The sequence below is a fragment of the Lissotriton vulgaris genome, chromosome 1_1 (genome assembly GCF_964263255.1).
Source record: "Lissotriton vulgaris chromosome 1_1, aLisVul1.2, whole genome shotgun sequence".
Lineage (NCBI taxonomy): Eukaryota > Metazoa > Chordata > Amphibia > Caudata > Salamandridae > Lissotriton > Lissotriton vulgaris.
The window spans coordinates 2,031,232,851-2,031,254,466 of record NC_141685.1 but is presented as its reverse complement, the minus strand read 5'-3'; the positions used below and the strand labels follow the sequence as shown (position 1 = coordinate 2,031,254,466).

Genomic DNA, 21,616 nt, shown 5'->3' with positions numbered 1-21,616 from the left:
AACGTTTCAGTGTGCAAATGTATTAAACTTATGAAGTTATGTGGAATTTGTGCAAATTCTTAGTCGTACACAAACACTATGGCTTAGGTTAAGACAGACTCGTGCAAGACATGCAGCTTTATACAAAATATTAATTATACAAAATCTATGAAGAATGTCAAAGTATTCAGACATTGAATGCGTTGGTTCTCGGAGGAAAATGTTAAACTAAATAAAGAGAACTGGCTCCCTGATTAGGTTTAAATCAAAACGCTTTCTGGTCTGAGGAAAAATGTGACCGTAAGGTATTGTAGCAGGCAATGCACTCCGACCGGGAACAGATAGTACAGTTGGTCCTTAAAACCCATCAGAATAAGATTCATGAAAATAATAGAACTGCAGACCTTAAGAGTCCGCGGGAAGGCACTAATGGAAGCTTTGACAAGTTGAGTCAGGGCAGAAAATAGTATTTTCTTATCTTGCTCTCAATAAACTAACCCTTCCGGCTGTCAGGGTGCAGGTTATAGCTGCTCTGCTCATTGGCAAACTACTGCTGTAAGGAAAATCACAATTTAGTTCATGGAATAAACGAAAAGAAAGTAGTGAAAAAAACACCCCGCCAACTGCTTCTCTTTCCGTAAAGCATTATTTTGACAGATGTTTGCACATCTCCTTGTGCATCTGGATTCTGTCAATTAAGGAACGAGGGATACATTTGGTCAAACTGGATTAAGAACTCTGGTCTTCTGGCTGCACAGAGGACAGTTTAGCAACAGGCCGCACATACATAAATAGAGATACATTCCGCCTTAAAATAACTACTGATTAAGGCAGTTTACCGTGTGGGCTTATTCACCAGTAACAACTGTATTTTAAAAACCAAAATACAGTTAAAGGGCTCATTTAATTTAAGTGAAGTTTTAATAACTGCTCTTTATGTCACTCCTGGGTTTTTTTAACAGATTTTTACTATAAACAGGGGGCGTAGCAGGTTTACTACACAGATGATGTACTGCTGGCTACCCAGCAATGTCTAATGTGGGCATAACAGAATGTGATATTTGCACTGCTACGGCATCGCATGTGAATTAAAAAAAAGCACTTGAGCCTCGCTGCCAAAATGTGACCTGTATTAAACGAGCATACTTTGCTTCACTTGCCTCTTTCAGAAAACGAAGTTCAGTTCAAAATAGACTGCTTTTGTATGTTAAGTGCATCCAGAAATAGCATCTCCTTTTACAGACACTGAAGCGTTTTTTCTATTTAGTTCAAGGCCAATTTAACCAACCACTTGAAGAAAAGAGGATGGCTACACAACACTCTTCCCAGATATATGTTTTAAACCTAGTCCACTCAGCCTGGTATCTCCCATTATGAAGTATATTATATATAAAAAAACAGCGGACATACACAGCAACATATGGGAAAATGTCCCTATCAAACGGAGCAGGAGGTCGGAACTCACCCCTTTTTTATCAGACATCGACCGAACTCTTGCTACCCTGCAGCACACGGACAGCGGGAGGGGGCGGGAACAGGCGCAGGACAGCGGGAGGGGGGGGGGGGGGGCGGGAACGGCGCACGGACAACAGGGGGGGCGGGAACGGCGCACGGGCAGCGGGAGGGGGGGCGGGAACGGGCACAGGACAAAATACAGACACTTACAAAGTGAAAACACATTTATAAACAAAATGCTCCTTACCTGATCACTTCGTGGGAACTCAAATCTTGCAGCCAACTCCAACAACAAGGGATTTGTTTTTATAGTATTCAAGCTCAGTTGGGAGTCGTATCAGTAATATCAACTCCAGTTTACCAAGTATCACATATTAACAAAAATAGAGATTAATCTATGGAAGGAAAAGGAAACACGGAGAAGTAATAAAATCTGTTCTTCAAAAAAATTTATATAGATTCAAAAAAATATAAATTGCAATTCAGAGTATGGGGAGACATACATAAAAAGCAACAAAGAAGTGAAAAGGGGTATATATGACTTCACCACATCAATTCACAACTTAAACATCAACTCCAATCAATTGATAACAACCAAAAGAAATTAATTAATGATGGTTGTGTGCCTGTGCACAAGCAACAGAGGAGGAGATGATGTAGCTGTCGACGTTTCGGTCTTATATTGCTGCCGTCGTCAAGACCATCATCAGGTCTGTAAAGTTCATTGCAGGTAAAATAAACCCCCTCATACGAAGCGTATGTGGTCTCAGCAGTGATGTGAATTCTACCACTCAGAAACAGCCCTGCGCGTGAAGTTTGTGATTCACCACGGAAAGCAGAGTGTCTCAGGGTCACGTCGCGAAAGGTCTGTGTCAGGCACAGACCTTTCGCGACGTGACCCTGAGACACTCTGCTTTCCGTGGTGAATCACAAACTTCACGCGCAGGGCTGTTTCTGAGTGGTAGAATTCACATCACTGCTGAGACCACATACGCTTCGTATGAGGGGGTTTATTTTACCTGCAATGAACTTTACAGTCCTGATGATGGTCTTGACGACGGCAGCAATATAAGACCGAAACGTCGACAGCTACATCATCTCCTCCTCTGTTGCTTGTGCACAGGCACACAACCATCATTAATTAATTTCTTTTGGTTGTTGTTATCAATTGATTGGAGTTGATGTTTAAGTTGTGAATTGATGTGGTGAAGTCATATATACCTCTTTTCACTTCTTTGTTGCTTTTTATGTATGTCTCCCCATACTCTGAATTGCAATTTATATTTTTTTGAATCTATATAAAAAATTTTGAAGAACAGATTTTATTACTTCTCCGTGTTTCCTTTTCCTTCCATAGATTAATCTCTATTTTTGTTAATATGTGATACTTGGTAAACTGGAGTTGATATTACTGATACGACTCCCAACTGAGCTTGAATTCTATAAAAACAAATCCCTTGTAGCATTTCTTTGACCTGAAATAATCATTGCCCAAGCCTACAAGGGTTTATTGGGTTTCCCCTGGTACAATCACAACTCCAACAACAGACACTTGTAAAAGGAAGAAAACAGGCTGACTCGAAAAAAAAAAATAACACACACCCACCGCCGCGATAACGAACAGAAGTGGGTGGAGAGGGAAAAAATCCAGGGAACGCCCCCGAATCTGGTCCGGCCTTGACGGACAGATCCGGCTCCCAATGGCTAGCCTCCATTTATGGAGCTAGCCAATGGGAGCCGGGGGACGTTCCTGAAGCCCCTATTGTAAACAAAAGATTTCACCTGCGCCGAAAAGCTGCGCACAAGTGCGCAGCCTTCGGCCAGGTGAAACCTAAAAAACGATGAGCAAAGTACTGCATCGGCTTAAAGCTTTTATAAATCAAAAGCTGGCTTGCTTTGCTTCTCCCACAAGCGTCTGCATGCCCACTTGACTTATACTTCTATTAGAAATTACAAAACTAAATATAGCTGCAAAAAAAAGTGGAAGTGCATCACCAAAAAACACACTGTCCCACTTCTTGAGGGATGGGAACACCCCTCAAGGAGTTACTACCTGTTTTGCACCACCCCCCATAAGAACGGTTTGACGTGAAAACAGAAACTAATAATACAGTCAGAATTGCCACCCCCAATTGTGGAATGAATAGGTAAATGCCAAGAAAAATGAATTTGAATATTGAGTGCTGTTGTGCCCTCACCTGCAGCAATAAATTACAGCGTATAGGCTTATTTCCCTTGATGGAGTATGCCAAAGTAGTCAGGCAGGCACACCCTTTTCTTAAACCAGGAGCAGAACGTGGAGTTGTTGACGTAGATAACACACAGGTGGAATTTGAAGTAGGTGTCACATAGGTGATTATTTATATGGGTGCCCCATAGTGGTAGTTTACCATGGTAGGCCAGCAAAATAATACCCATAGGTAGGTATTTCTAACTCACGAGTCAGTGATCAACTCCAAAACGAGCTATTGTGATCAGCTATCTTATCAACCTGTGGCTACTAAAGCATGCTTGCAAAAGGAGGAGCTTTTTTGCAGCATGCAACTACATCTCATAAAATAAAAATCTGTGCATTCATTTCAGGCTTTGTTCACAGTTTGTATTGTATTTGTATTTTAGGATGTTTGAGTTCCTACATGTGGTTCTATGTGGTACAGTCTACTGACTTTAAGCTTTGCATCTGGCAGTGCTTAATTTAAAAATAAAAAAAATCAAAGAAGTGCACTGGCCATCGTCAGAAAGCCACTGCAACTTGAGCCACCCTTTCCAACTGCCACCGCTGCCAATGACAGTACCAACACAGCTACTAGCCCTCAAACTCCTTCCTACAAGCATGACAAATCAGACTAGTCCAGCCCAACATAAAATAATGGCTTGGGGGGCATGTATTAAAAATCTTTTAAGTGTATTGCATTAATAAACAACTTTTGTTGGGCTCCTCTCTAAATTAGATGTAGAACTTCACCATGGGGCAGACTGTAGTAATGTCAGTGCTGGCAATTAAGGGGCCGATTCCGGTCGTAAGGGCTCCGAACCATGTTTGGAGCCCTTCCAACCGCTTCAGAATGTGCAGGCCGGATTCCTTTCCGACCGAGCCATTATGATGGGCTCGGTCGAAATGGAATCCGACTCGGATTTCAGGAAGGCTTACGACGGGCTCGGAGAGCCCGTCTGCAATCCGGAAATCCTTCAGTACTCTCCCGGTCACCTCTTTACGACCGAGGGAGTACGATGGCAGCTTTTCACTGCTTTTTCGTGCCGGTGTTTCCGGCACAAAACGGCAGTCGGAAACTGTCTCTGGGGGCCCCCATGGATGCAAGGCTGCCAAATGGCGGCACCTATGGTGCCCCTCTGTTGATTCCTGCCTCCGGTTGCAGGCACCTTGGGGTGCCGGCCACAGGGTGCAGGGATGAACTGCACCCCTGCTTTAAACAACGGTCAGAATGCATGCTTCCATTGTGAATGCGACCGAACAGGGATCGGTCGCATCGTACTTGCAGGGCTGTAACCAATGGCAGCAGGTGGGTCGGTTACGGCTCCTGACGGCTCCTGACCCATGTCGGATGGACCTGAGTCCGTCCAACATCCGAATCAGCCCCTAAGTGTCAGTGGCAAGCACTGGAAACCACATGCGCAAATTAAGCACTGGCCTCTGCTCCCTCATTCTCCATCATCAACCCAGGGAACTGGATAGTTTGCGTCATGGGTATTTGCATTTCTCTGCTACCTTCTGCCATAGCACATGTTAGGGTTTTATGGGTATTATAAGTGGTTAGAAGTCTATTTTCAGATAGAGGTACATTTCACCTTCCTCTTGGGGACTTTAAACAATGCGCTGGAAAAATTAAAGAGCACAGAAGGCAGCTGTTCGTGACATTACCCAGAGAAAACGCTCAACGTTATGTTCTATTACTATTATTGGTGAGACTACTACATAAAGTAACTGAATGTGCATTTCGGTACTTTTTCCAAGTAAATATAGTTATTTTTTCAATAGCCATATGAAAAAAGAACTGTAAAATTACCAAGGCAGAAACAAATGTGTTTTTTCTCGTACAAGAAACAACACCTTTACTCTTGATTATCCGGATGCTGTTGTGCAACAGCATTATTTTTGTAATCATTCTTCTCTATTAAATCAGTATTAAAATTATCAAAAGTGCTTGCCCACCTCATAGTTATGATATGCAATCTAGTCTTTTTAGAGCATGCGCCTAATGCTAGTGTCACAGGACAGCAATAATCCTGTCAGCAGCTATTATTGGCGAATATGTAAGTTTGTTTGGAGAGTGTATGTGTGTATAGTGTCCTGTTTAACACTGCACCTTCTCACTAGAAATGACCTGAGTTGGGTTGAAGGCCATTGGCTTCCACTAGGGATACATACTTGTGATAGAAGTTCTTTTCCTTCTCTCTACACTCATTCATTCACATGCAAGCCCGTATTTATCAATGTTTCACGCAGCACAACACAGCAAGGCACCTTGCTGCGATGCGTGAAAGGGAGAGAGTAGGAATTTGCAATATATAACATTCCAGCTCTCTGCCTGCGCTGGTGCTCAAACTGTTGCTAGGGCAAACGCAGGTACCCTTGCACAGGATTGTTTTGTGTGCTGCACAAAAACAATACTCAGACGTTGCAGAATGCAGCACACTTAGAAAGAGGAGAAATAAAGATATTTTTCTCTATGTTGCGTCTCTGGTGGAGAAGTGTACAATTCTGACGCATTCCCAGGCCCACCAGTGTTGGTAAATCTGGGAATGTGTCAGAATCCATGGGTGGATGCTTAGGGATATATCCACGCACCACCCATGGCACACTCCTTGCTGCAGAGTGATCAAGGCAGTGACTTGTGCTGGCTTCCGTAACTCTAGGTTTATGTAGCCACTCAGGGCCACACAAGGTCGCTTTGCAGGCTTGACCAATCGAATTTGTTTTTTTTGTCGCCCTAGCATTCCACTGCGAGGAACGACTCAAATCCTTGATAAATATAGGCCGCAGTGCCTATGTGTGCCATATAGTAATTGTTACTGGTTTGGCTGCTCAATTTCTTTAAAGATAATACCTTCGGGGTTGACTCTAAGTGTATCACGAAAGAGTCAGTAGCTGCCATACGGGAAAACCGTCAAGGTTTGCTGCAATGATGCTATCTGATTAGTAATTAAACCTGCAAGATTAAATTCACTGGTCACGTTTTTCCTTTTGACAGTCAAATGTGATCATTGGTTAATTCCTGTAAACCCCATGATGTGACCTTACTTACTCAACTTTAATTCTGGTGCATACCTAATCTCTGCAAATATATGTAAATTTGTTTACAGATAAATATATATATTATTTTTCTTATCCTGGAAAACTAGAAATATAACTCTGCCACAACCATTCGTAATAGAGATGTTATTGTTTTATTAACTGTATAAGAGAACGAATAAAATCACATTTGACCATCTAACAGTAACAGTACAGATATGTATTGAAATCATTATCAAACGCCATAATACTTTTTGATCGTCTTAATGCACCCTGAGCACTTTTTGTTTTGGATAAGCATGTATATGACTTCATGACCAAGTCGTATTTGTTTTTAAATTACTGAGCTACTGTATGAAACATTAAGAATTGACATACTGATGTAATATATGCAGTAAAAAACTTGAAATGAGGTACACAATGCAATGAGATTTCGCATCAATAACAACAAAGTAAGTCCTGAGCTTCATAGATTTGGCACAGCAGAATACACTGGTTGTCATAAAACGATTTAGTTAGGAACACATGTTCTTCATTGCCTAATCAGTGGTCTCTTCTAATCAGCCCCAAACAATACTTGAAGAGATTTCGTAAATCTTTTCATTACATTCCATAACTTTAAAAACAATAATGACTATGCTCCACAATGATAGATGTTGTACACTTAAGGGTTTGGTGAATGTGTTACAAATACACTTTTAATTATAGCACAGACCTAGGAAAACAAACTAGTGTGGTTTCTAATATTTTGAATGATGAAGGGACTCACAGATGTATTAAACTGCATATATCGGGAGTTGAACCAATAGTGAAAAGTAATGAGAAATGGGGTGAGTGGTTCCAGAAATGCATACGGATCATCATTAATTTAATATCCAGATTCTATAAACCTCATTTGGATTCGTTTGAAAACAATGGGTAAACCAAATGCCTGTTTGAGACATACCAGGTGTGCAATATAATGAATAAGCACAACATTACTCTCGATGGCAATATCAACGGTAGTTCCTACAGCCAAAAAACATTTGGACTTTACATTTGGCAAGTAGCCTCAGCTGTGCATCTTAGCTATTCCGATATATGCCTTAGAGCACGGGTGCTTTAGGTCCTGAAGGAGATGACCATGCCAGATTTTCAGGATAACCCCTGACTGCTTAGGTGATATCCATTTAGACTAATTATATGCAAATTTATCTTAAATCGATATCCTGAATGTGTAGCTTGATTCCAGCACTCGTGTGCCTACACTACACAACCCTAGGTCATACCACAAAGCACTTTTGATGATTGAAGGTTCATGAAGCTTCCCTCTTAAAATACGTTGTGATAATCTTCACTGTCGCAAAATGAATGCAAACACATTAATGAAATCCTTTTGACAGTGCACTAACCTTTGTACAGTATAGAGCTAACAATTAATGTAGAATCTAAAAAATTTGAACAGAAAACAATTGTTTCTAAACTTTCCCAATCACAGTCTGTCTAATGAAAACAAGCATCTGCAAAGCCAATAGGTCTCAGTAATACCCGAGCTTTTGGCCTCGTTCTTAGCCAGCCCGCCCGACAAAGTTCGGGTCTAGTGTTAAGAGCTGTCCAGTCCAGGGTCTCTCCCAAGGGTGCCTTCCTATCATTTTTGAAATAACCACATATAGATATGAACTAAAAATCTATGATAAGAAGAAACACCTATATGCATATAGAATTTGCACTACACACTATTCACGTTTGATTACATAAAGAGTGATAAATATGTATCAAGAAGGTGGAAAATATGACAATTTCAATTACATTTCCTAGAGTAAGAAACTATCCAGTTCTAAAAAAAATGTATTCTACATATGCAACCATTTTTACCATGTTGTGATTTCTTTCATATGCAACTCGTTCAACTCATACTGCATATTTTAAATAAACCATTCAGCTCCAATATTTATAATGGTTCTTCAACCAGGAATAGTTACCTCATTTTATAAGATTCTGAAAGTCAGATATCAATGTAAGTCCAAATAAGCCGTCAGCAGCAAGAAAGGAGGAGGAACTGGGGAATTAAGGAGACATAATACTGCGGGAAAAAGAAATGTTCTTGAAGTAGCCTTTTTTCCACCACTTAGAGTTTCTTAGTCTGCATCACAATATTCTGATAGTAGATTTTCTCTTGGAAATACATGTAACAATGAAAACATGAACGCCTTCCATCAACAAATCCCAAAAGCGCACCAACTGGTAACCAGCTGTTAACATCCCTTGGTCAAGCTCATCACACACAAGGAATGGGTGTGTTTTAATTTAAATACAGGGTGCTTGTTTTAGATATGACAAGCAATGCATGCATGGAGATTTCTATGCTGATGATGCCTGTAAATGAACAACGCGTTTTATTTAACCTACGCATTCGTGGATAGAAATCAAGAAATTAGGGACAGAAAAACAAGCGATATTGAAAGAAGAAAAACAAATCAGACTGCTGTTAAAAACAAACATCCAGACTCCTGGGCAACTGGGACGCATAAAAGCTTTACACCACCCATGGATATGTGTTCATTTGGTTATAAAACCCAGCCTGGAAAACAGCTTGGCTTTTAAAAACACTGTTGTTCCCACATTTTGAAGAAATGAAATGCACATCGAACAAAAAATGCTAACTTTATCCCAACAACAAATCAAATTATAAACGTTTTTACAGAATACCCTGATATATTGCAAGATAAAACACAAAAAGATATCTTCTCCCCGAGAAAAAGGAAAGAACAACTTAAGTAACCTTACTGCGTCATACGACATAGTGTCAAAACAGTAAAGGTCCTTCATTTTGAAATGTGTGTATTGTTAAACTAACAAATGGATGCGCACTGGAGTGTGTTTGGTAAGCACCAGGGAAAGCAAGTGGACATGTGCGCGGATGCTGTTTCAGACATTGTTTTTTAAAACCTTCTCCCACATAAATGTTCTTAAGACTATGGTACCAAATGTCAAACTGCGCCTACCACTAAGAGACACTTTCCAGCCTGAGAGATACTGTGGTCTGCAGAGCTGTGCAGTAGTGCGTTTTTGGCACCTCTGGAAGTACATACCATAGCAAGTCGTCTCACAACCTGCGAACAGAAATGCAGGAACGCACAGAATGGAGTGAAAAACAGGAAACGCACACCACAGTTCAAACACCCGGATGTTATCAAAAAGTTAACAGCTGGCACATGGCTAGAAAATCTGATTTCACAAATCTACAATAAAGAGTCCCTGAAACCCACTACCCACATCGCATACTTCAAGGTGCACAGTTCAGGGGTCACTGCTGATGGCTGCAGATTCTCTCTATTCCTGAAGGTGGATCGAGGTTACATGCATTTTATTGTGTTGATGCACGTCCGAGGAGAGAGAGGCATGCGGAGAATCGGCAGCACAGTCCGACTCTGAATTGCAGACATTAATCTACTTGAAAAGGAGCCTGGGTCCTAAAAATAGTATTGCAAGATAAGCTGGTAAATATGTTCACATCCTTTCTACTAACGTCACAAATACAAAAAAGAGAGACGGATATACGAAGAACAGATCTAACCACACCCCACCCTTCCTCGTCACAATTATAATCTAGCATTCCGCGGAGTTTGAAAGATTTGATTGTAGATTCTGCTCCTGCTCTTCAGGACACCAAGACGGCCCAGTCACTCTGCTGCCTTCCATACTGAAACACAAACAAGAAAACAGTTAGGCAGTCCACTGGTGCCTACAGACCTCCAGTGCTCCTCCCCCGTTCCGACTCTAGATGCAGATTTACTCCTCCCTCGACAAGTGTAAGGCCCCTATTTTGTCAGGCAGACCGACGTCAACCGGGACCTGCAGTAATAACCGCCACTGCCTCAGCAGGCTACTGTCTAGCATATTTAGAAATCCCTGCCTGCTCAGGGGGGAGTTTGTACCATCAGAGGAGCCGGTGGCAGCTGCTCCACTGAAGGCCTTGAAAGTGAGTTTGTTTTTGTAAAACAAAAAACTGACCCTGACATGCTGAGATCTTATTTTCAAGGGCGTTGGGGTTATTCTTTTTTTCTGTTTGGGTCTGCCAGGCTTTTCCTGGAAGTTCTGAAGAGAAAAAATACACATCAGACCCTTCACTTTAAATTGAGCTGAAGGGCCGGAAAGAGGAGTTCCCATGAGAATCCAAAATATCCTGCCTAACAGCAGTGGCTGACCTCCCATCAACTTAAATGCAACACAGACAAGACAGAAATACTATTCTTCACATATTCATCTTTCACATATTCAAGCAGGGCTCTCCAGCATGGAATAGAGATAACCTGCTCCTGATAGCGAGAGAGAGGCGGGGAGAGGCAGAGAGAGAGAGAGAGAAAGCGAGATGCTTGAGGGTGTTTGCATAGTCCAATTGCATCAAGCTAAAGTTATAGATTAATAATGATAGCCTTGGGGCAAAGGAATTAAGAAGCAATATTTGCAGGCTTGACTGAAACCACACCTGCATGATGAGCCTACAGCCAAACGCTATGCGGCAATTATTTGCCTCCATTAAAGGGAATGCCCAATCCCTGTGATCAGGGAAGGAGTGGCCAGCACTTGGCAGAGCATCAGCTCTGTTGTATTACTGCTTACATACGCATTAGTAGGAACAGTCACCCTCAGGTCACATGGAAGAAACCCAGAGTCTGAGAACCCAAACGTGTAAATATTTGAGTTTGCTTGTGCCATAAATGCACACACAAAGATTTCAAGATGTCTCCAATAAGGTCTATTGAGTATTTTGAGGCACTTCCAATAAGGTTTATTTTTTGTGCACACCCTTTAAAGCTCGAAAAGAATGTGTCCATAAAAAAAGATTCACGGACATATTCAGCTGTATTAATTCTCTGTAAGGTTTGAATTCGGGAAGCAATTCAGTGAATGTTCTGAGGTAGATAGTGACATGCAGATGCATAATTAACCCTAGACTACGTCACCGATGACCCAAACCACTCCTGCAAATTATTAAATGGAGACCAGACACAAAGCAGTATGTCCTGGCTGTGGTCTGCCTGCATTTAATGGATATGCATTAATAATGGCTGCCAAGTGCAATACAGCACATAGACAGTGACATAAGGAAAAGATAAGACATTAAAATTTCACCAAATGTCTCACCGCTTCATGGCTAACAACAACTCTCAAAATTGCCTTTATATTAATTAAAAAAAATATCTTTACCTGAATATCACTGAGCTCTTTTAGACACCGGGATGCTATCTTAGGTCCATTTTCCATGGTTGGGATACACAAATCCTGGAGAAAGAGGTAAAACAGTAATTAGAGGTGTACAAGGCTATTGTTTACTAAATATGCTTCGAGATCTTATCAAGTCAGTGGAGGAAGGTGGGAGGCCATTGCATCCAGTTTCATGCTGTGCAAAAACAAACTGAAGGTCACACTGCCCAATCAAAGGTCATTAAGAACAGCTTTCCAGTGGAGACAAAAGAAGTGTCTTCTTTATGCACCCTAATATCATTGATGGACCAGATTTCAGATGGTCGTATCTATGTATTAAATGGACCTGATTGCTTGTGTCTTAGTGTAAGTGATGACCAGGAGCCTGATGGAGAGGACTACATGCAGAGCGGAAGTATGGGTGATCCTCTTTTCACTTGTAGATGTATAGAACTCCTCCGACAGAAGGTAAAAGCCGGGCATTGACCCTCATCTGGATGCCAGCACCTTCTGCAAACTATTACACCCTTGTTGCAAAACCACAACATGTAAGGGAAACATCAGAATAATACAGCCTTACTTCATTCGTTATAAATCATGTCATTTTAGATGTCATGAGTGACGTTATCAATTATGTCATAAAACATGTCATGACTGATGTAACATGTGAGGTAATAAGCAGTGCCTTAGAATTTAAAACCTGACATTTTCACTCAACTCTAACATCACTATTTTCATGTAAAATGTGATTTTATTACCAGACGTAACTGTAATGTCACTTTAACCTTTGTTTTATTCAGCGAATTTTTTTGTTATTTTTTGTAAAGTAACAATATAAAGAAATGTCAATTAAAACCAAGCATTTTTATTAAAAACCATTAACGTGTTTGAGATTTTCTTTAATACTATTCAGACCAGAAAATGCAGCCACAGACACAACCACAAGGAGTCTAGACACTCCAGCTGAAGAGCATACAGCTCCACTTCATAGTGCTTTAAAAAAATGGTAAGCTCTCTTGGGGTCATGGATTCAATGAACCAGGACACTCACAGTGTGGTTTTTTAACCTTCGTAGGGGGCTGCTGTTCTACTTACAGCCCCCCCAAAAACATTTTTAAATTGTTAGCGGGATCCCTGCCACTCCTTGGGACAAAACGAAAACTAACATATCGGAACAAGTTCATGCAGAGCATTATGGGGTTCTCCTGGGAGGGAGCAGTGAATATTAATGAGCAGCCTCACTGCTTCAACAGCAAAACACTGAAGCCACAACATTTTCATTTTTTAAACTTGGGTGTTCGACTCCTACCCATGGCACTGTCAGCCTACTCTCAGGGAAAAAGAAATGGTAGTGCACAGAGCGCACTCCCAAACTGCACGTGTCTTTATATTACATGGTTTATTTAATTTTTGGAAGTGGGTGCCACTGTCCCTCCCTGGGCACCCACAACATTCTTGAACATTGGAGGCTACGCCCTCTCCTGCCAGTACCCTTCCTAGGTGCCGGCAGGTACCAGTCGTATCGTTTTGCTCCCACTCTTCTGGGCAAAGAACAAGACAGTAATGTGCGGTATGTGGTCTTCAGGACACTGGCTCACATCTGGCCAAAAAGATGGTGTGCCCAGGCCAGGAAATGTCTGGGGGAAGGGAGGGAGTCGCAACCCCCCCATATTTAATGTAAAAAATCCCTTCATAGTATGGGGGATAAGTCCCAGGGCCATTTACTGGATCGGGTGGGGGGGTTGCAAGCCCCTCTGCCCTATATAATGTATGTGTGCTGACCTGCTGGGGCTTGATGTCCCCCAAGAGGATTAAAATAGAAAAAGGCAGAAGTCCGCTCTATATTTTTAAAAAAATTACAGCCAATCAGTGGTAATATTAAAAAAAGGTTTTAATCCTGGGTGGAGGAGGGTGTCCTTCTGGAACCCCGCGCCCCCCCAACAAGGCCAAGAAGATTACAGAATCTGCACCTTGACCCCTTTATGTTTTTTAAATTATTTTTTCAGGACACAGGACATAGTCCCTGAGTACCAAAATGGCTGCTTCAACATATTTGCTGATGTTGGCAGCAGCCAATAAGTCTTCGTTTTTTGATCTGTCTTTGCCACGGATCCTCCACAGCCTGAAATATAAAGAGTTTGGAACCTTGATTTATCACAAAATACTGAACTGCTTTACACTAAATCACAAAAAGAATGCTTTCATAGTGTTGATCTGGCTTTCTGCCAAATTTGGTGTATTCATTCAGCCATTTTTTTATGTATTGCTTTTCATTTTTTTTATAAACACTTGACATTCATTTTACTGAAAAGGGAATGTTTGAGATATTATGAATACTATTTGTGAATAGGATACCAACTGAACAAAGAATTTGTCCGCAGAGCCACCAGACCTGGCGACTGCCAGTGGGTAATATAACAAATGGACTGCAGACATACACTATGTATTTCTATGGACCCAGAGAGAGGTCACACTGTTTATACAGCCTGGAGCCACAGTGTTAGACCTGGCAATCAATCAGTCAGAGTACTTGTAAAGCGCGCTACTTACCCGTGAGGGTCTCAAGGCGCTGAGGGGAGGGGGTGCCGCTACTGCTCGAAGAAGTCTTCTGAAGGCGAGTAGGTCTTGGGTCTGCCGTAGGTGGGTAGGGAGGGTGTTCCAGGTCTTGGCGGCGAGGTAGGAGAAGGATCTGCCACCGGAGTGTGTTTGTTGGATGCGGGGAACAGCAGCGAGGCTGGCGGAGCGAAGCTGGCGGGTGGGGGTGTAGAAGCTGAGTCTGCTGTTCAGGTAGGCTGGTCCGGCGTTGTGGTGTGCTTTGTGCACATGGGTGAGGAGCTTGAAGGTGATCCTCTTGTCGACGGGGAGCCAGTGTAGGTCTCTCAGGTGGTGGGTGATGTGGCTGCGGTGGAGGACATTGACGATCAGTCGGGCGGAGGCGTTTTGAATGCGTTGTAGTCGTCGTAGGTGTTTGGCTGGGATTCCTGCGAAGAGTGTGTTGCCGTAGTCCAGTCTGCTGCTGACTAGGGCCCGTGTCACCATTCTTCTTGTTTTGGCCGGGATCCACTTGTAGATCCTGCGGAGCAGGCGGAGGGTGTTGTAGCAGGAGGAGGAGACCGCGTTGACCTGTTTAGACATGGAGAGGGAGGAGTTGAGGATGAATCCTAGGTTGCGTGCACGGTCGGTGGGTGTCGGTGCTGTTCCCATTTGTGTGGATGTCCCTTCCAATATTTGCTGTTGCCTCCCTGTGTTTTCGAGGGTTATAGCTGCTTTGGGCACTGTGCCACTGCTATTTAGTGTCACAGTGCAAGTGCTCCCTATGGTAAATTGATGTATGGATTAGTGACTCCATGATTGGCTGGTTTGCTTTACTTGTCAGACCCTAGTACAGTGCACTGAGTGTGCCCAGGGCTTGTAAATCAAATGCTGCTGGTAGGCTTGCAGCACTGGTTGTGCCACCCACAGAAGCAGCCTGTAAAGTATGTCTCATGTCTGCCATCGCAGAGCCTGTGTGCAGTCTGGTACTGCCATGTTGACTGGGCAAGTGCACACACTTGCAAGTCCCTAAACCTTCCTTTTTCTGCATATGAGTCACCCCTATGTTAGGCCCAAGTGCAGGGTGCATTGTAGGTAAAAGGTAGGACATGCCCTGATGTGTGTGGCATGTCCAAATAGTGAATTACAGCCATTTTTGTTTTTCACTATTGCAAGGCTACCTGTTCCCCATGGGCCGGAATGGGCAGTTTGATTATAACATTTATAATCCTAACTGACTCAGGGAACTAGGAAGAAATTCAAGTTTGGTATGCCTGAATGATAAAATACATCTTTTAGTGAAGTTGGTTTTAACATTCTGTGTTCGAAAATACCACTTTTAGAAAGTAGGTATTTTCTTGCCTAACTATCCAAGCCTGCCTCTGCTAGGTTGTGTATTCCTTGTTTGGAGCTTGAGTGACAGGGGCTGTGGGATTCCAAGAGACAGGGTAAGTCAGCACAGGGCTGAATAGACCCATCTGAATGTAGAGTACTGGGAGGGGAGCACCTAGGACGTGAATAGGGCTGTGCCTGCCTTCCACAATGTTGGCGCCACCTCCTGTGGTGCGTCGGATGTCCCTGGCCTACACTGTCAAAGGAAAGAAGGAGTCCTGTAAACAAAGTGCTCCAGGACTGCACAGAACTGGTTTGAACAAGGCACAGGCACTCTCTGCCTTCAAAGAGAAAATATTTTGGTGTATAAAAGAGGGGACCCAGACCCCAGAACTCTAGATCACTTTTGGGGAACAAGAAGAACCTTTGCTGAGGAGAGGAAGCAGAGAGAAACTGAAGGAGGAGACTATCCCAAAGCTTAGTGCTGTTTGCGGGGATTGGCCTACAGTGGTTGCCTGACTACCAGGGAAAGGAGAAAGGAACTTTGTGCTACTTTCATCAACTTGTAAAGGATCTCCAAGGGCTTGAAGACAGAGCTTGCCTCCTGCTGAAGTCTCGGGGATAACAGATGTCCCCAACCAGCTCCCCTGAGTTCTTTTGAAGTGCCTGCTGTTGTGGTGGGCTTTCTGAGGGACTGCGTGTCGCAAGGAGCAGGAAGTGCGACTCACGAAGAAGAAGAGTGACGCCGTCGCAGCCGTCGCATCACTTAAGAAGGGTGTCGCCACTGCTGCATCGCCTCACAGAAGCACCTCGCATCGCCGGAGAAGCATATGGCCGCCCCAGCAGCTGTCGTCGCATCCCTGGAGAAGGGTGTCGCTGCTGCCGCATCGCATCGCCGAAGCGCCTCGCATCACTGGAGAAGAGTGTCGCCATTGCAGCAGATGCTGTCCCATCTCTGGAGAAGCGTGTCGCAGGGCCTGTCGCGGCTCAGAAGATTCGTTGAGTCGCCGTACGGCCATCGGGCGTGCACGCATCGTTGTCGCATCAAAGATAAGACACCATTTTGTTGCAGTGCACCGGATCTTCATCACATCACGGTGATGCGGGTCGCACCGCCACGGAAGCACAGTAAGAAAGCGACGCATCACCTACCAAAGCAGAGAAGAACAGACGCATCACCGTCCCCTACGCAGCAGTAGGGAACCGATGCATCACCGTTCTTGCGTGTAAGGAACCAAAGCATCACCTTCCCTGCAACACTTTTGTTGTATAGTGTTACGCATCCAAAGGTACATTGAACTTAAAGTGTTGCCTCTGAAGAGAACTAAGCAATTTCTACCATTTTTAAAGTACAGACTTGTGGAATTTTGTCATTTGTGGTCTTGTGTTAAGGCTATATAAAAATACACTTGTGTGGTGTCCATCTGTAGTGTTGTCACTGGGTTACTGTATGTGTTCACAAATGCTTTCCACACTGCCTCTCAGATAAGCCTGTCTGCTTGTGCCAAGCTACCAAGGGGGTGAGCAGGGGTTATTTTAGGAGTGTACCCCCTTACCCTGACTAAATGCAAGGGTTCCAAATTTTGTCAAAGGTACCTACCTCTGCCAACTAGAGACCCCAAATCTAACACAGAGGATGCAGGCTATATGAACATGGTAACATCTTAACCCCTTCATTGCTGGTAGGATGCCCCTGCTGTGCTGGGGGCGCGCACAGCACCCCGGTGCTCATGACGAGCACAGCTCGTCATGAGCCACGGCGCTCCTGTGCTCATGACGAGCTGAGCTCGTCATGACCACGCCCGTTCCAATGGAACGCTCAGCACAGCAGGGGCATCAGCCCAGCATGCGAGTGTTCCATTTAACGGGCGCGTCATGACGAGCTCAGCTCGTCATGAGCATCGGAGCGCCGTGGCTCATGACGGGCTGAGCTCCTCATGAGCACAGGAGGGGTTAAGGGGTTCCTTGGACATACACTCTGTTCTTGAAAACAGCCGTCTATATTTCATAAATAAAACTCCATTTTGCACATTGTACCATGACAATATTCTAACACCGCTTACAGTGTTATCGAGTATAGAAAGTATGTGTTCAATTAACACAGTTCAGAGGGTGCTGGAAGGGAACGTGCTGTGGATAGAATTTGTTTTTCTGCTTTTGTTGATGTATCTTGAGGTTTTACTGTTGATGTATTGTGGTCTTAAACTGACTGGTTACTGTGCTGTGGTGTGATATTTTGGTTTGCGGTGTTCACATGGGGAGTAAGCTTATTTTTGCCAATTTGTTTTGTTTTTCACTTGTGTTGTTTTTCTTCTGTTATGTTGTAAGACTATGTTGTATTGTTTTGTTGGTTTGTACCTCATTAGGATATTGTGGTGTGGTGTTGCTGTGTTGTGACGTTATGATGTGTGGTGTGCTATTCTGCTATCTTACTGTATTGTGTTGCCCGTCTTATGTTGTGATGTTAGTCTAGTGTGTTTTTGTGTCATACTGTCCTGTGCGGTTGCGCTGCTATTGAGCTGTTTTATTGTTGTGTAGTTGGGTTTATTACAATGTCTTGAGTTGTGTTATTTTGTAGTGTAGCTGTTACGTTGGTCTTGATTTTGTTGTTTGGGTCTGTGTTCGTGTGTGATGCTCTCTCATATACCCAGGGAAAGACACTGTCTATGCCCCTAAAATTTTTTTTCAAAACTACTGACTGAAGTGTGATTATGAGAGAGGATGAGTAATGGGTGATTAAGGGACTCTAGTGACATCTTAAGCGACAAGGCCAAAGTAGCAGGTTCCAAATGAAGAGACGGTACCACAACACATGCAGATGTTGAGGTGAATAGTATAGAATTTGTGAAGAGGAACTCAGCCTCAAATTCACTAGGCTTTGACAGGGTTACAAATGATGGGAGATCTCTATGATCAGACAGGAAAGGTATTGCCAATTAAATCAACCCCACTGTGGTTATCTTACCTCATCTTTGTATAGAATTTTAGAAACTGGACACACCACACAGGCTGTTCCCGAGCCAAACATTTCTTTCACACGTTTTTCCTTCAAAGCAGTTAGCAGATCACTCATTGTAAGGTAGCGCTCTGACACTTTAAATTCACCCTGCACAAAAAAGAAAGGAAAAGTGTAAGACTGGTTGTACAACAGTCTTTCTGCAGTTTTTTACAGACGGATCTTGGTTCCTAGAGGATCCAGTTTACAAACATGTATGTAAGTGAGAGAGACAACAAGAAGTTTATATGGAGCAGATTGATGGCTTGGAGGAGGCAGTAAGTTTCAGGTGCAAACATTTTGCGTTTATCTTATTATGTGCTGACTGCAGTAGGGTGGATAAGGGTGAAACATTTACCACACCCAGTAATTGCCTTTACCAAAACTGAGTTATTTATCAGGTGTAGTACATAAATCGTATCACAATTGTTTCACTTGGTCTTTAAACTTAGCACAGAGAATCAGAGTTTACAGCACCAAATTTCACATGCTTTGCCCTTTTTTCCAGGTCTTTTTCCCCAACAAATTTCAGCAGGTTTGATTTTATGAAATCTGTCTGGGAAAACAGAGGGTTTGCAATAACTATTGCACAGCTCGAAATTCAGATCCTTGTGCAAACCTCAATCTCTCTAGTGGCAAGGGTAGCTACTTCATCCCGATTGCAATTTCAGGGTTTCAATCATCAGAAATATTTCTTGTCATCCAATGTATTCCTTATTCAAAATGTAAAGTTATAACTAGTTTCTTGTTTTCTTTCAGATGGAAGATGCCAACCTTTTCTCTTGAAGAAGGAGGGCTCTGGCAGGGTCTGAGTTACTTTTCCATGCTATGACAAAGGAGTGTAATTATCGGTGAAATAAATCTACAAAGTTATTTACTTCTAGGCTGTTTTTGTACACTCTTGAGTAATTCAGGTTAAAGATGGGCTCCGACAGTAGGCAGGACATGGGGAGTTGAGGGACTTAACTTCTCTCGTTCAAGATAATCTTCCCTTTCCTGTTAATTCACCTTTTTGCTGGCCAGTCCTCTTTCAGGGGGTTACGGTCCTCCGTCTGAGGCCAGATTTCTTTTCAAAGCGGAATTAGAGGCTTGGTAGTCCCTTTCAGCTGGTTTAAATTGTTTATACCCTATTGAACAAAATACTGAACCAGTAAGGGCAGTTGAACACTACTGTGGGGATTACATGTTTTTAAGGCATGAATAAGATAACTGCTTTCTGCGTATACCAATAAATTTGAGTTTATAATTGAGATGAATTCTGGTTAGATGACATAATAATCACACAAATGTTTGTGAATTTTTAAACAAAAGACATGAGTGAAGCAGTTACAAGAACTTGGAGCGTCGCATTTGTTAAAAATGTACATGGTGTAATCCTGGGAATGTATTGTGGTAGTGCTTGCCTTATACAGTTTTTTCAGGAAGCAAGAGAGGATATGTGTATGGAATAAAATCTAATATTGCCTTATTGGTTGATGCTTCAATTATGGGTGCTTGCTAGTGTCTTCGTACTGAAGGTATTTCGGTGGTTTGAATAAACATGGAAGGATTTGCCTGGGCGAGGAAGAATCTCCTAATGGATTAGCTGTCTCGGCTTATTACTTTGAGCTCTGGTGACAATGATGGAGCTCTTTATCATCGAAACAAGATGGAAAACGGTCTTATTTGTACTTTAATTAAGGAAAGAAAATGTGAGATCTATAGGGTTACATGAGTGTTACAGTTCTTGAAGGGCTAACATTCTGCCATGTCCATTTAGGACTGGAGCAGTCAGGGAAGACTGGTCATAACATTCCATAAAAAATATATGTTATCTGGATGTTATTGCTCTGAAATAAGTTTGATTCAGGCCAAGCAAATGTTTCGATAGTAAATTTTGCAGACATAATAACATCTTTCTACTTCTTTCTCTGAGTCTGAAAGACTCTCTGGAGGACAGTAGAAGAGGAGGAATAATGAACTCTGCTGCAACCCCAGAAGGGAGATGCCATTCAAATGTTAATATGCGCTCTAATTCTGGGAGACGTTTATGTTGAAGACAGATGGGAAAAGGTATGAGGAACTTGAGGACAGGGGAGCATTAACTTGACAAACTATGAGAGTCAAGTACTGATGTGCTTCGCTCGAAATGTTGAACAGTGCAGGAGAGCGACTGCTGGGGCTGCTTACAAGAATATTCAGAAGCTAAGAACCTGTGACCAGCTCCTTCTAAGGTGATGCCATCCTGCTGAATCACCTGCGTCTCCTTGGAGTAATTGTATGTGCCGAGGCAGTTAGTATAGGGGAAGCAGCGTTGTAGCATATTACTGCAGAGATAGTCAGCACAGAATTCACTGGCAGCACTTCATTGGCCTTGAAATCAGCGTTGGAGCCTATTACTGCAGAGGTAGTCAGCACAGATTTCATTGGGAGCACTGCATTTGCCTTGAAATCAGTTTTGTATCCTATTACTGCACAGATCGCAAGCACAGAATTCACTGGCAGCACTGCATTTGCCTTGAAATCAGTGTTGTATCCTATTACTGCAGAGATAGCAAGCACATAATTCACTGGCAGCACTGCATTTGCCTTGAAATCAGTGTTGTATCATATTACTGCACAGATATTAAGCACATAATTCACTGTCAGCACTGCATTTGCCTTGAAATCAGTGTTGTATCCTATTACTGCACAGATAGTACGCACAAAATGTACTGGTAGCACTGCATTTGCCTTGAAATCAGTGTTGGAGCCTACTACTGCAGAGATAGTCAGCACAGAATTCACTGACAGCACTGCATTTGCTTTGAAAACAGTGTTGTATCCTATTACAGCAGAGATAGTCAGCACATAATTCACTGCAGCAATGAATTTGCCTTGAAATCAGTGTTTTAGAATATTACTGC

The 21,616-nt window shown here is 42.8% G+C and overlaps 1 protein-coding gene across 2 annotated transcripts in view; it reads right to left on the bottom strand.

Annotated features, from left to right (window-relative positions):
- Positions 1-6,820: 6,820 nt before the first annotated feature.
- The window catches only part of BCAT1 (branched chain amino acid transaminase 1), a 329,634-nt gene continuing 314,838 nt past the window's right edge, over positions 6,821-21,616 (bottom strand). For both annotated transcript variants that reach the window (XM_086920336.1, XM_086920331.1), the window contains exons 9-11: positions 18,702-18,842; positions 11,876-11,950; positions 6,821-10,367 (exon numbers count right to left, since the gene is read on the bottom strand). In XM_086920336.1, the coding sequence (XP_086776462.1) occupies positions 10,326-10,367; positions 11,876-11,950; positions 18,702-18,842 (258 nt within the window). In that variant the 3' untranslated portion in view covers positions 6,821-10,325. The remainder of the gene's footprint in view (positions 10,368-11,875; positions 11,951-18,701; positions 18,843-21,616) is intronic.